The following is a 15295-nucleotide window of genomic DNA, read 5'->3' as shown; positions in this document are numbered from 1 at the left end:
CATTTTTTTCATTGTTATATCTCCAAGACTTAGAATTGTGACTGAAACGTAAGCAGGCACATATCTGAGGAATGCTTGATAAGTAAATGAAAACCACTTACATATATGTACATTGGTGTGTGGCTGTATGTGTGATTATATTCCTATTTCTTTGGGCTAAGTATGACTTTATTTTTAAACTCTGTGTTTGCCTGGGCATATGTGTTCTTGAACATATGAAGGACTCTCTGGGCCTGCGCACAATGTGCTCCTGAATATGAGCTTGTATGTTTTTCTGCCTGTGTTTCTGCAGCCTCCAGTTTTATGTGGATGTCTGGACCATTCGTCCTTAGAAGAAAGTGTGGCCACCTCAATCCAGCAGAGGGAACCAGAGAGCCACGCGCGGCCTCACAGGGGCTAAAATGGAGAAATCTTGGCGGGTTGTGTTAGGGACCCAGGAGACCTGGAATTTGCGAGGAAGCCTCTCTAAACGAACACAGTACTGCAAAGTTGTGCAATTCCTGTTATTTCTCCTGAACTCATACCCCAGGACTCAAACATCCTGGCATCCCCAGCGACCCTGTGAACAGAAGCATCTGGTTAGCGCTTGGGAGAGGAGCTGGTTGCCAGGCTGGGCTCCCAAGGAGGAGACCCCCACCGAATGCCCTTCCTTCCCAGGACCTGGATCTCTCAGCCCCAGAGGATCTCAAACTCCTTCCCGATCAGAGCTCCTCCCGTGGCTGCCCTCTCCTTGTCCCTTCAGAGCGTGGAGTTGGCTACTTTCTCCTTCTGGATGGGTAAATGCCCTGGAGGGAGGGAGGAGACAACTGCACCTTCCCCCCGCGAGGCCAGCGCAGGACTCCAGCCCCTCGCCGGCTCCGCCGAGCGCAGGGGGAGGCGCCCGGGCGGGGGCTCCAGGCGGATCCGGGAGGCAGATGCTGCAGCTCCGGGGAGGGAATGGACCATCCCCAATCATTCATCAGTAAATTGAAAATTCCCAGTTTGGGAAACCTAGGGGGTCGATTCTGGGCGTGGGATTAACAAGGAAAACATAACACAAGGAAAGGATTTTGTGCTTTTTGATTCCATGAACCACGGCCTGCCCACCCCCTCCTCTCCCACACACACTTACACCCCCCAAACACACAGACACACTCACACCTCTTCCTTCCCCACATCGCGGTCCTCCGCTGGCTAGAGGCTTGTCCTCAGCCGTGGCCCGCCTCCCTCATCCAGCGCCTAGTTCAGCAGCCGGGGCAGGACTGGGGACGTGAACTGGAGGGAGGCACGGCGGGCACGGCGCCCGCCGCCCCGTCCCGCGCCCGGATCGCCACGCTCGGTACTCCCTCCGCCTTTGCCCTCGATCCCGTCTTCTCTTCGCTCTCTTTGCATCTACGTTCCGCCGGGGGTGGGAGTGCGCGCGCGCGTGGGGCGGGAGGAGGGGGGCTGTGGAGGAAGAGTAGACGTCAGGGGGAGGGGGCAGAGAGGGAAGGGGAGACGGCTCGGAAGGGAGAGCGGAGATGAAAGAGCCGGAGAGATAGAGCTCGAGACGAGGAATCCTAAAAGGGGCGCGGGAGGAGGGGACGGGGCGAGCGCGCGGAGCACCGCCTGGGCGGAGGGAGAGAGCGCAGGGAAGGGAAGTGAGTTTGTGCGCGCGAGTGCGCGCGGGGGCGCGGGGCGCGGGGCGCGCGGCGCGGGCGCGGGCGCGGCGGGGGCGGCTCCTCCCCCAGCCGCTCCGCGCTCCCTCGCCAACTCCGGCCCAGCCGCGGGCGGGCGCACGGCGGGCGGGCAGCATGCTGAGCCTCCTCGTCTGGATCCTCACTCTCTCCGACACTTTCTCCCAAGGTAAGGGCTCCGGCCCGCCCGGGCTCGGCTCGCACCCCGGAGCCGGGGACCGCGCCCCCGGGGAGGGATGGGGGCGGCCCGCGGCGGGTCCCGGGGTCCCGACGCCATGAGGCGAGGCTGGGTCCCCGCGCGGAACCCCGGCGGCGCGGGCGCGGAGTGGCCGCGGCTGCGGAGAAGGAGTTTTCCGTTGATTTGACCAAGTTGCTTCCTCTGGCTGCGCGGGAGAACGGGGGGGAAAGGAGACCCGAACGTCCAAAGTCTCCTCCGGAGCCTCCAGCAGCCCTGGCGACCCCTCCGCCCTCCCGGCGCGCGGGTCCTGCCCGAGGGCCAGCCTGGAAAGAGGGTGGGGTTTCAGATTTGGGGGCGCGGTGGGAGGTGCGCGGAAAGCTGGGGACCCAGGCTCGGGAGGGTGCTGCTAAGGGAGCCCCCCTGCTCCAGCCTGGCCCCTCGGGGCCCGGGTGGGAGCCCTGGCTCCTGCCTGCCTGGGGCTGCCCGCCCCGGAGGGAGGGAGGGAGGGAAGGAGGGAGGCTCGGATGGGGGGTGGAGTCCCAAAGGCAGTTTCAGGCAGGCTTCATAGGGAAGGGGGCATTTTGGAGGGGTCGGTGAACACCCCACTTTGGGCCAGGAAAGTGCTGATGCTGTGAGCTTATTTGGAACTGTCAGGGGAGAGGCTGGGAGATGAGGGAGAGGCTGAAACAAATGAGGTTCGTGAATCCTCGTGGGGGGGCGCGCAGCGAAGGGGAAATAAAGAGCCCAGACCCCAGGCAGGACTGGGCAGTCTGTGGGAGGGATTCTTGCCTTGTCTGTGGGCCTGACTCTAAGGAAGATTTAATACTGCCGAGCTGGCCCCCCACCCCCCCAAAAAGGGAGCTGACAGAAATTGATACACAAGCACCAAAAAATAGTCACAGACACTCACCTCCTGAGGTAGACATACTCACAAGCGTCCCCTGCACTGTGAGAGACCTATACACAAAGACACTGACACATCTGAAGAAGACAGAGTCCTCTCCATGTTGGCACATGTTTGCACACACATGCACCCGGACACACCAGAACTCGCGGACACAGTACATGTATGCAGGCAGGCGTTTACAAGGACACGACACACACACTCACACCGAAAACCTTCTATAGACACCAGCCGTCCAGCAAACAAAGAACCTGGCGCAGACATCCACACAGTCAGACACCTATGGAGATGTATAGACTGCAAAATGGAGGGGGGTCGTCTCTTTTGGAAGTGGGGGGATCTGAGAGGAGGGAAGTCAGCTTGGATAGAACACTCTCAGTTGTCTTGCCCTGCTCTGTTCCCTTCCCAGGTTTGTGGGTGTGTGTTTAGAGGTGGAGTGTTGTCCTGGACCCCTTCTCTCCTTGTAGGGCCCCTCCCAAGCTCCAAAGGCTGAGTTGATGGGGGTAGATCTTGATCAATCTTTCCCCATAAGGCACCCAGCCCCCCCACCCCCATTCCCCACCCCCACACACTTGAGAGATGGGAAAGGCACTCATTTGTGGTGTGAGCTGAGTAGGAATTGGTGCTGGGGGTGAAAGGAGGCCTGGTCCTGGGGTTGGCTGGGCCAGGCCAGCCACTTGGCAGAAAGTTGGGAAGATGACTTAAGTTCTGATTTTGTTTAACCAGTCTGCTAGGGAGGGAGAAAAGGGGGGTGGGCAGCTGGGTCGGTGTTGGTATGTGTTGGGGGCAAGCTTATGTCTGCTCCTTTCTCTGCAGCCCTTACATGTCAGCAACATGGATACAAATGAGCTTCAAGAAACAAAAGCTGCAGTTAGGAAACAGGAGAGACATGTGGATTGAATCGGAGAGGAAAATGGCCAGAAAGAGAGAAGTGTGTTGTGTGCCTTTCTCCCTTTGGAAAGGGGGAGAGGTTAGGGGTTAGCTGGGCTCCCATGTCCCTATCTCCAACAGGGGTGAAAGCAAGACCCGATGAAAGTGTGCAAAAGTATTGAGGGGGGGATGGAGGACCAGTGAATGCCAAAGAAAAGACAGGGAGAAAATAGACCAGAGGGGAGAGGAAATCACTACTGAGTGTTCTGGGAAGCTGAGCAAGGACTGGGTGGAGGAGGCAGGGACAGAAAGAGTGGAGATCTGGGGACATGGTGTGGCAGGGAGGCTGTAGGACCTCCTCTCATTAGCCTCGTCTTTAGAAAGTAGGTATTCTAGGTCAGGGACTGGGGCAGTGCAGAGGAAACAGGGATTGCAAGGGAACGGAGGGGATGGGGGTGGGAAATGGGGAGAAGCTGGCAGGAGAAAGCAGTTGAACTGAGGGGAGCAGAGAGGAGAGGGAAGGGGAGATTCAGCTTAGTCAGAGAAATAAAAATCACATTTTAAAGAATGTCAGTGGGCTTCATCAATCTTCATTTTTCACTAAATAATTTTCTGTATCTTATCTAAATGAAAACCATTATCCTTACCCCCATTTCCATCATGCGTCAGCTCCTCAGACTGATTGTGCCGAAAATTGAAATATTTAATCATTTTCTGGGAGATTTTCTCGCTCCCAGTCTTGAAGAGAAGTTGAAAAAGAAAAATTATAGCTAATCAGAGCAATGTGGGCTGACAGGCTGGCTCGAGATGGGAGCTGCCTCCAGCGGGGGCTGGGGGGGGGGCCCTGGAGAAAAATCTGTCCCTTCAGCTCCCAGAGGTCCCCTGGGTTCCCCTGCCACTAGCTGGGAGGGGGGTGAATAGTAAAGGCAAGAGGCCTGAGGCCCTCCCAAATTCCCAGTATTCAACTCCCTGAACACAGCTACACCCTGGCAGAGAACATGAGTCTGGAAAGGAGTAGTTGGAAATTGAATCCCCCCTCCTCATGCTACACACAGACACACACACTTCAGATGTCCCACTTCTGCCTGCTTAGACCAGAGCAGGCCTTGAAGATGAAGAAGAGGCAGGGAGACCAGGCAGAAATCAGGATATCAGGCTCCCCTTCTTGCCTTTGATTGGCCTCCACCTGATCCGCACGCAGCCTTGGATCAGGACGACATGGAGGCCTCTAGGCCTTCCTGCCTTCTGCTGGTCACTATAGCTGCCTGGTTGGTTGTCTTGCTCTGCCTTGGTTCTCTGGTGGTATGGGGACCAGGAAGGCTGTCCTGTGGGTCCTAGCACTCACCCCCTTGACGTGAGAACTGAGTGCTCTGGTGGAAGCTCTTCTAGGCCCTCTTTATATCCTTGGAGACCAAGTCTTAATTTCTTTATTGCCCTTTCAATTTCTGACACAGTGCTATGCACATGGTAAGTGCTCCCTCAAGTATCTGATCAATTGATTTGATGAGAGTGCTACAGTGTTAGGAGGCAGTATTAAATGGTAATTGAATCACAGCTCCCTGGTTAAACCCCACCTTGGCCACTTGGTAGTTTTGTCAGCTTAAACAAGTTATGTGCCTTCTTTGTGCCTCAGTCTGCTCATCTGTGAAGTGAAGATAGAAATAACACTTCATAGGGTTTTTGATGGTAACTAAATATGTTAATCCATGTAAAGTGCATGGAACAGTGTCTGGCACAGAGAGGAAGTGCTCAGTAATGCTTCTGCTTTAACTGTGGCTCAACATAGATGGAAACGCAGTTGTCTGTGCCTCCTTTCTAGCTCTTTTTTTATGCTTCTTTTTTGTTTTCTTGCTCCAGCTGCCCAGATTCCTGATCCTGGGCTTCAGCACCTCTTCTTGTGTCTCTCATGGAGAGAACTGGGCTGCGGCAGGCAGACGCAGAGGGAAAACTGACCAGCCTCTCCCTGGTCGGAGAACTCAGTAAAGGTCTGGGGAAGAGAGCAAAAGTGGAAGAGGCTGGCATTTTAGTGAGGAGGAACCAAGGCTTTTGTGAGAAATAAGGAGGGACACTAGCCCCAGGTGGCAGCATTTCAGAGTCTGGAAATAACACGGATCATTTATTGAGTCCTGTGCTAACTACTTTATATGCATTATCTAATTTAATCTATACAACGACCCCCTGAGAGCAGCTCTATAATGATCTTCATTTCATGGATGAGAAATTGGGGTTTAGACAGGTTAAGTATCTTGCTGGCAGTTGTGAGAACCAGCTGACCTCAAAGCCTGCACCCTTCCCCTTTGCCAGAGGTCCCACGTGCCAGCAGTAATGGATGTTGGGCTAGGACAGCATTTTTCCTGGTCCAGAATCCTACAGAGGTGAAGCGCTGAGTGGGGACCTGGGGGCAGTCCCAGGACAGTCAGCTTCCAAAGCAGCCTAGTCCCTGGCAGACATGGAGGCTGGGTGCTGGGTGGCCTGTTCCAGTCTGCTATGGGAGGCCCTGCTTTGGCCTAGGGTGGTGAAAAGTGATTATAGGAAGTGAGCACCATACCAAAGCATCAAAATGCCTTTTTATTGAATTCCTACTGTGTGCTTTTCACATTCCTTATGCCTTATTATTTTTAAGGATCTTGTGGTGTTACTGTTATTCTCATTTTATATATGAGGAAACCAAAGCTGAGTTTAATTAACCTGCTCAAGGCCATACCTAGGGTGTTAGAGCCCAGATTTAAGCTCTTTGTCTCACTACAAAACCCATCCTCTGCCAGGCAACCTCCACTACAGAGCACAGCTCATGCAATGCCTCCCACAGAGCAGAGACGGCTCTGCTGGGGAGAGGCCTTCCTTCTCCTTGACCCTCAGTGGCAGACAGCTCCCCCTGGTTCTCTCTCAGCCTTCTTTCCCAAGACACAGCCAGGACATGCAGCCTGCAGCCATCTTTGTGCCTTGGATTGATAACTATGTGTTTATATAGTGGGAGTGGAGAATGGTACATATTGCCCCTTGTCTTTCAGGAGAGGGAGGTTTGTAATAACTCAGCCCCCTTTCTAGTCTTTTAACTTTCTAAAGTGCTTTCCAATTTTAGCAACTTTTCCACATGTACCATCTCATTTAATAGGCTATCCCATGATGTAGGCAGAGTAGTTATTATTTCTCCACTTAGTAGATGAGAAAACAGACCTAAAGAGCTTAAATGACTTACTAAGAGGTGGAAGCTGGACTGAAGGGAGGGACTAGGGGGCAAATTCCTTAACTACTCCAATATCAATATCTGGGGGCTCTTTCTAGCTGAGGGTGGGGAAATTCCTCTCCATGGCTCTAGAGCAGAGAAAGCTGTTCCCTTCCAGACCTACCTGCTCCTGCCTGGTCCTTTCCCAAGGCCCCCAAGCTATTTTACTGGGCAGTCTCCTGGAGGACGCTTTGACCTGGAAAGGGCTAGAATTGTGTGGGTGGGTAGTTGGCAGTGATCCTGAAATGTGAAGCCAGAGGAGACAGTCTCGGGAATCAGGAAAGAGAGTGGGCTCATTTCAAGTGAGGGAGAAAGTCATTCAAGTTTGTGGAGGGACTGCTTTGTGTTTTGCATGTGTTGGTAGCTAATTTAATACTGACGATAATCTGTTAAAGGTAGGCCTTACCTCCATTTTATAGGTGAGCAAAGAGAGACACAAAGAAGTTAAGTTCAAAATGATGCAGCTAGTAAGTGACAGCCAGGACTAGAACCCAAGCAGGGAAGTTGGAGTGGAGCAAAGGGAATGGTTCCCAGAAGGAAGCCCTTGAAGACTGGCATGTCCATGTCTTCTCCGTCACTCTTGCATGCACGTCTGCAGACGTAGGTAGCCTCTGTGTCCAGTGTGTGTGCACATGCAGAGATTCACACATGCCCTCACATGCATTTGCACATGTAGCCCTCTCTCACCCTATACATCTATGGACAAATACCTCAATCTTGATGCCAGTCCTTCCATTCCCTAAAGCACTGGTGTGCAGCCCTGCCACATTTCTGTGTACCATTTTACTTCTAGTTATGGCAGCCATCCTGACTTTTTGAAGGCACTGCTTTTTGTTTCGTCTTGCATGTTCTGTATCCCCTCTGATAGATGCACACAGTACAAGGTTAAGAAAGTCAGACCCGCCCGGGCAGGCGTGCCTCGGCAGTTGAGCTTCGGCCCAGGATCCAAGAGATCTCGGTTCAATTCCCCGCCAGGGCACATGCCCCGGTTGTGGGCTCGATCCCCAGTCGGGGGCCTGCAGGAGGCAGCCAATCAATGACTCTCATCATTGATGTTTCTCTCTCTCTCTCCCTCTCCCTTCCTCTCTCTGAAATCAATAAAGATACATTAAAAAAGAAAAGAAAAAGAAAGACCCCTTGGCTCCCCATTTTCTGACTCTCATCTCTTTCCATCCTGCAGCCCAGTTCTTACACCTTCCTTCCCGATTCACAGACAATATGAACCAGATTAAGTTCTTTGACCACCTAAGATTAAAGCTGCTCTAGTTCCCAGACATTGCTGATGATCACATATTTTTTTTCTTTTTCCATCTCTCTCCCTTCATCAGCTCTCCCCAAGCTCCCAGCTTCTCCCTCCTTCCATAGTGTCCCTCTCTCCAGCAACTTTTATTAACCTCTGTAGTCTGCAGAAGCCGAAGCCTCATCTCTCTCAGCCCTCCTCGAGCCCATTTAACAAAATTGGGATTGTATTGAAGTAAATGAACCTTGCAACCAGCCAACCTCCTCAGGATTAAGGGTCTTAAATCCAGGTATGGAAATCTCTAGCAATCCCTGGCAAATTCTGTTAGTTTCCCAGGAGGTAATGCTGTGGCCTTGTTCCTCTGGTGGCCTGGCTCTGGGAAGGTGATGGGAGAATCTCCCAGAAGGCCGTGGGCCGGGGTTTTGAAGCCGTGAGGGGGCAGCAGGAGCCCAGGCCTCTGGTGCTATGTGACTACAAGGCTGTGCTACCTCAGGCCAGCTGAGGAATCCTAGATTCTTCTTCTGGACTGGGCCATTGGGTGCTTTTCTTTTCTGCCCCTGTTTCCTTCTGAAGCAACATGAAGATGTGTAGGGGAGTAAGGACTTGGTTACTCCATTCAGCAGAAATGTGTCTGTGCTTATGTGCCAGGCGTTGGTATTGCGACACGGATAGAATATGTCCCTGCGCTGAGGGGTCTCACTTCCTCGTTTAGGTTCAAATTACTGACTTTAGTTTCCTCTTCCATAAAATGGGGAGAATTATTATTATTTTTTCAAATCAGCATGTGTATATTACGATGTGTGAAACGTATCAGTAGGCTTTATGGGGAATTTTTTAAAAAATGACATCATATGGTCCCTTCTGCCCAAAAGGCTAAGCTGGTTGGTGCCCGGATAGCAGTGTGCAGGGCCAGAGCTGGAGGGTTCAGGAGAGGGGGTTCGCTGTGGACCGAGGAGACCAGGAAAGGCTCTGGAGGCAGAGAATCAGGATGGACAGGATGTGGGTGTGACAAGAAGATGGGGCCTATACCAGGCTGCTGAACTGCTGTGCGTCGCACGGCTGCCCAGTGTGCAGAGGACGCCGAGGCTGGGCAGCTGAGGATTTGGGTTGGGTAGAAGTAAATGAGGTGATCCAGAGCAGCAGACTGGGGCCAGACCTGCGAAGGCCTTGAAAGACCACTCCAGAGACTTTCCGATAAGAAGAGAGTTGGGTTTATGTTTTTTAAGCAAAGAATGTGTTAAAAACTGGTGAGATTCCCTAACTCATTTCTCATCAACCCTCCCCCTCTTCTTAAACTCCTCATCTGCTGGTGCTGCTGTAGAGATATTCAACCCCTTCAATTAAAAAAAAAGAAAAAAAGTGAAGCAGACAGACAATCAGGGTGTGAGCAGAAAAGCTCAGAGAAATATCAGTTCCCCCTTGGGAAGCCTTAGATCTCTGACCTGAATTGGGGAGGCTCTGGAATGAAGGGAAAATCTTTTGTCTGAGAATCCTCAGGTGTAGATAAAGATGCCCAGAGGCAGAGTTCAGTGGAGATAACCAAGAGGAGAGCCCTGCCGCCTGGTAGATACCTGAGGTCTTTGTCATTTGTTCCCTGGAGACTAGGCTAGGTCTGCACTGAGCAGAGTCTGTGCATGGTCTCAGAGGCCCAGTCCCTGCAGGGTCAGGCCTGGGCTGCTTCCTCTGGTCAGTGGCCACTGATGTATGTTCTTTTGGGGAGCTGAGACTAGAGACTTTTAAACCTCTGCAAGGAAGTGAGCTCTGGCTTTTCAAATGGAAACCTTGGAAGAGGGCTTCCATCAGGGGGGTAAAAGCCTGTGTTCAGCTAAGAATTTTTTTTAATGGCTGGGCCTGGCACTCACCTAGGCACCAGGATAGAAAGGTAAGTGAAATTTAGCCCCTTTCCTTGAGGCCCTCTCAGTGGGTGTGGGAGATGGATGTATAAACACATGTTGGCAATGCTGTAAGATAAAGGCTGGAGACAGATCCGTGAAAAAGGCTGAAGTCTAACTGTCCGAGAGGGAGAGAGAGGGGAGAGGAGCCGAGGAGGGAGCCTGGAAGGAGGAGGGGACCTCCACAGATGCGAGGCTCAAGGGCTAAGGCTGGAACCTCTGGACAATCCCTGATTGTGCCCCCTGCTCTGGATGGAAGGAGCAGAGGAATCTGAAGAAGGGGTTCCTCCCAGGGACTATGATTTCCAGGAACAAAGGCAGTTTATATAAAGCATACTTTCCCAAATCTCCCAACTCCTGTGTCCAACTGTTCCCGTCATCCCCCCCCCCCCCAGTCCCACTCAGTTGAGCGAATTTCTAAATTAACTTTGTCCTTGTAATCAGTTTAGCTGAGTTTCTTTCCTCTCCTTCCTGAAGTTTCCCCGAATCAGCCTCGGGGCCCTACTTGCTCCATTACCCAGTATTGTTAAGCCATGAGGTGCTTTTAACTGCTTCTTCCCGTTATTTTCCAACTGGGAGATTATTAAAAGGCAAAGGACTGAGATGGGTAGATGGGGGCAGAGAAAGAGAGAGACAGTGAGAGGGGAGAAGGGCATATTCGAAGGAGCAGAAAGCCAGGGAAAAGCAGGCTGGCGGGTGAAGCCCTGAGCGAGGTGGAGTTTTCTAATCTTGGTTCCCTAGTCATCTAGAAGGACTCTCCTGGACAGCAGGACTCCTGGGTTTTAACCCCAGACCCTGAGCATTGATTTGCTGCTCTATGCCTCACGCCCAGCCTCCTTGGAAATCGACCAGCTTGACCTCACTGTGGGATGGGGCAGGGGGACACCCCTCTTTGCCCACCTCTCACACACACATACTACTTGGGGCTGCCACTGCCAGGACTGTCAACTCTTCAGCATCTACCTCCAAGTCAGCTACTGTGTGGGTGATGTTTGATCCTGGACGGAAGTACCTGTCACTGGTACACACATCAGGGAAGTCTCCCCTCACCAGGCAGTGCCCAGTGAGAATCTAAACTCATTTCATTTTAATGTCCGTTTGAGCCAAATATAGTTAGAAAGGAAAATCTGGCTTTGGAAGGAAGGGAGGGAGGGGGAGAGAGAGAGAGAGAGAGAAAGAAAGAGAAAGAAAGAGAAAGAAAGAGAGAGAAAGAATTGAATGCATTGATAAGCAAGGTGAAGTGGCTTCTGGATTATTTGTGCCACTGCTCTCCTCCATTTACTCAGAAAGTTGAGAGGGGAGCCTGTAGAGCCTGTACCTAAGGGGTTCAGTTTGTGCACATTGCCTTTCGTTTTTATACCAGGGTCAAGTCATAAGACTGGCCTCTTTCAACACAGCCTGGAATTGGGTAACCCCTCCAGTGCAGTGGGACCTCCTTGCCAGAGGGCCTGTGGGTAAACCAGCCTCGTTTTCAGTGGGGCTGCCACCTCTGCAGTCATAGCCAAGTCACTTAACCGGAGCCTCATTTTCTCATCTATAAAATGGAGGCAATAATACCTATCCCAGAGAGTTGCTGTGAGGCCTGAATGAAGGAATCTGTATTAAGAAGCCGTATCTGTAACAATAGATATTCAGTAAATCATAGTTATTGATACTGTGTGGTGCCTGCTTCTTACAGCCCACAGTCTAGGCAGACCTGAGGATAGGGTGAGTGAAGAACAAATAATAGTCCAAATACAGGCAAGCCTCTGTTGACTGTGCCAAGGGAGGTGACCGGTGATGTGTTATCCCTGAAGGGAAGGTCTCCGGCGCGCAGTGCCGTGGGAGCCGGGACACAGCAGCACAGCGTCGTGGAAAGCACCTTTGTGGAGAACCAGGTCTGAGTCCTGGCTCTGAAGGTTGACCTTTTACCTTCGTAAGCCTTAGTTTCCTCATTTGTGAAGTGGAGCGACAGCAGCCACTTACCTATACCTTAAGTCCTGGAAAAGCAGCCCTAGGATGTGCACAGTAAACATGACCATCCTTTTAGCCCCGTCTCTCCAGAAGGTTTCAACCCACAGTGTTAGAACAATGAGTCTCAAACTTCAGCCTGCTTCTGAGACACCTGGGGATCTTGTTAAAGTGCATGTTCGGAATCAGAAGGTCAGATGGAATTTCTGCATTGGCACCAAACTCCCAGATGCTGCTGAGGCGGCTGGTCCCAGAACCACGCTGTGAAGTGTTAGAGGATGCTTTCCTCTAGGGAAATACATCTTCAACATTTTAATGGGAGGTGAGAAAAGATGGGATTCATTTAAATGAATTCACTTTTCAGCAGCTGTGTTGTATAACAGAGCTCAGGTGGGTCACTGCTTCAGGAGCATCTGCATGTTTGTGGGACAGGAGGAGGTACAGTGCTTGCCAGCGTGCCCATCTCTGACCCCAAGGTTGACCTGCCCTGCCTCCTCCCAGCCACCTCACAAACTCTCAGCCTCCCCCAACCCACCGCACTATGTGTGCATTTACGCCAATAGCTGGCAACTGCATAGTTGAACAGTAAGCAGCCAGTATGTTGGTGGAAACTCCTCTGTGCCTGAGCGAGGTGCTCATTTGTACTCAATTGTGGTTTTTTTTTTCTCTTATGAAAAATGTCCTCATAATCCAGCTCTCAATTTGGTGTAGATTTGAGGGGAAGACTTTTCACAATGCTGCTAGCCGGAGCTTTGGCTTGAAACTTGGGTCATGAGCAAATCATATGATCTGGGAAGGAAGGTGGTTCATAGGCTTAACCAGAAGCATGATTTGGGGGGTACAGTGGAGAACCACCCCTGGACAGGCCATCTCTCACACTCACATGGAGTTAATGGTTGCTCAGCCAATGTGATGAGCCAACTCACTCTTTCCCTCCCTTCTCTGTCTGTGTGCAGAGCTCCAGGCTGTAGAGAAGATTCACAGGCCAGGAAAAAGATTTGGGAAGGAAGGTGGTTCAGAGTTCTGATTTAGTAGGGGAAGAAGCTTGGTCCTTATATCGAGGGAATCCTGTCCACTGGGGGAAACAGGAACGCCCATTGATTTTCCTTTGTCTTCGCCTGTCCCTCAGAAAACAGACACATACTTGGTGATCCGCAAGTGCACATGGGGCCTTACGCAGACTGCACGCTTGAATCCTGAAAGATTTTAGAGTAAATGAAGACGTAGGTGGGATCAATCAGTTTAGGCTCCCCAGAACCTAGAACCTGGGGTCAGGAGTGAAAATGGGGAGATGATTCTTTAAGAATCCCAACATCTTTGGACACTCAAAATACCTCCTGTAGGTAAGACTAAATTTGAATCAACCTTGACACATCAGTGCTTGTCCTTTTTCTGAAGAGAAAGGAATTTTATTAGCTCGCTGTGCTCACTCTTATATTCAATAATCCCTGGCAAGCAGGACGTTCTTTGTGTCTAACCCGACCCCCCTTCTCCTGCAGGAAAAACACTGTCTTTTTAGGGACTGTAACTGAATAAGTAAGTCTCTAGTATTCTCAGTGTCTGGATAAATAACACTTCCCCCAATAGATTCATTTTCTCTCACTTGAAGGCAAAGTTCCTTATAATGGAGAAGCAAACCCAGAGAGTTCATAGGTGAGACTGCCTCTTGAGGCCCCAGGTAAGCTGGAGCAGGTTGTCTCCTCAGGCGGCAGATTTGTTTTCCGGCAGACCACAAAGGCTGTCCTCCCAGGGTCCCCAGTCAGGGCCAGAACAGTGTTCATGGGAAGCTGGCTGAGTCACCATGCCCTTACCTATCTAGTTTCCCCTTCTCGGCTGCTCAGAGCTGCTGGGGCCTGGAGGGCTCTGGTGACCTTCACATCTTCTCTAGCTAACAACCTGAGAGCCCCTCTTCTTCCCTTCCTTGCAACCAGGCTGAGAGAGGCCCTGGCATCTGTAGCTGAACCAGGTACCTATAGAAAAGTAGGGCATGAAAGGGAGATGGCAGAAGTAGGCCTACCCACAGTCAGGACCTAGTCTAGCTCCAGAGCAAGAATATTCTTTGCAGTCACACAGGAGTGCCCTCAGCCAGCCTCGCCTAGGTGGACTGGGTGGATCCCCAGTGACAAGTGTATGGGCAGAGAACGGAGGGGAGGAGATGTCTGAAATGGGGTGTCTGCTTCTGGAGAACTCCTGACCTGGTGAAGGGGGGGCGTCTTCCTGGGATGCTGGGTCACATGAGGTTAGTGCAGACTCTTAGTTCTGAACTTGAACTTTATGGAAGAGCCTTGGTTTCTTCTATGGAACAGCTAATTATAATAGGGGAGATAGGTTTTCCCATCTTCCTCAGGGTCTAAACACATACCAATTTCATCTAAATTGGGGAAGGGGGGGATTTTGAACTCTGTTGTGCCTCTGCCCAGAAGATGGGAAGCTGGTGGGTCAGTTAAGGAAGGTTCTTTTGGGAAAGGTAAGAGGGAACAATAGAGCGGGGTGGGAAGGACTGTTAGGGCAGGACCCATTGAAATAGATGGTAGGAGAGGCCGCCCTATAGGAGCGCTTGGTGGAAGGAGGGTAGGGGCCAGAAAGAGGTCCGGCTGGCTAGGGCTGTGTGGGCTAGAGGTCCTGGTTGCAGAGAGCTTCAGTGTTGCCTTGTGAGGTGGTAGCCCCAGCAGCTTTCCCATCCCGCCGGCCTGGAGATGTACCCCCACATGCCCAGGCAGTCGTGCGCCTCAGAGGAGGAATGGTGTTAGAGCAGCTCCTGCTCCCTTGAGGACAGAGCGGAATGCAAGTCCTCCGAGAGGAGGAGCTGATGTGTCTGGAGGGAGAGGAACTTGGGCCTCCTGTCCTCCTGGAGGAGACCGTGAGGCTGTTACAGCTTGGCTCCAGCGTGGAGCCTGCCTGTGGGGCAGCTTGCATTTTCAAGGGTAGCTATGGCCCGGGGTCCTGGCACAGTAGCCTGGCAGGGGACAGTCTGCAGCACTCAGGCTGTCATCCACCAGCAGAGCCACGTGTTCCCGGGCTCCTGGCCTCTCTCTGCCCCGCAGCTGGGTGCTCCCTAGGCCCTCTTCCTCCTGCTGTCTGTCTGTCACTTGCAGGAGTGAAATGTGCTCTGCTCCTCAAGCATTTGGTGCCTGATAATTTGTGGATTATAGCTAACTCTCGATAAAGATTCCCCTAATTGCTCGGCTCACCTCAGGTTCCGCCATCAAAGCAGAGCTGTGCGCCCCCCTCCCTTGCCCTCCTTTCTTTTTATTATCTCTTAATTAATCACTCTGGCTTTCACACTTAGCAGATAATTACAGTCTCCTGGATACAAAGCTCATTTTCATAACCTCCTGTTCCAAGCTGGCAGGAGGTGGGGAGAGGGGAGGAGGCAGGCA

The 15295-nt window shown here is 51.9% G+C and overlaps 1 protein-coding gene across 2 annotated transcripts in view; it reads left to right on the top strand.

Annotated features, from left to right (window-relative positions):
* The first annotated feature begins 1558 nt into the window (after positions 1 to 1558).
* The window catches only part of KIRREL1 (kirre like nephrin family adhesion molecule 1), a 101688-nt gene continuing 87951 nt past the window's right edge, over positions 1559 to 15295 (top strand). Inside the window, exon 1 of one of the 2 annotated variants that reach the window (XM_081120929.1) lies at positions 1559 to 1824. In XM_081120929.1, the coding sequence (XP_080977055.1) occupies positions 1773 to 1824 (52 nt within the window). In that variant the 5' untranslated portion in view covers positions 1559 to 1772. The remainder of the gene's footprint in view (positions 1825 to 15295) is intronic. The other variant, XM_081120928.1, reaches the window with a different exon arrangement.

Source organism: Miniopterus schreibersii (genome assembly GCF_964146895.1).
Source record: "Miniopterus schreibersii genome assembly, chromosome: 19".
Lineage (NCBI taxonomy): Eukaryota > Metazoa > Chordata > Mammalia > Chiroptera > Miniopteridae > Miniopterus > Miniopterus schreibersii.
The sequence above is the reverse complement of the archived record's forward strand: the minus strand, read 5'-3'. Positions and strand labels throughout refer to the sequence as shown.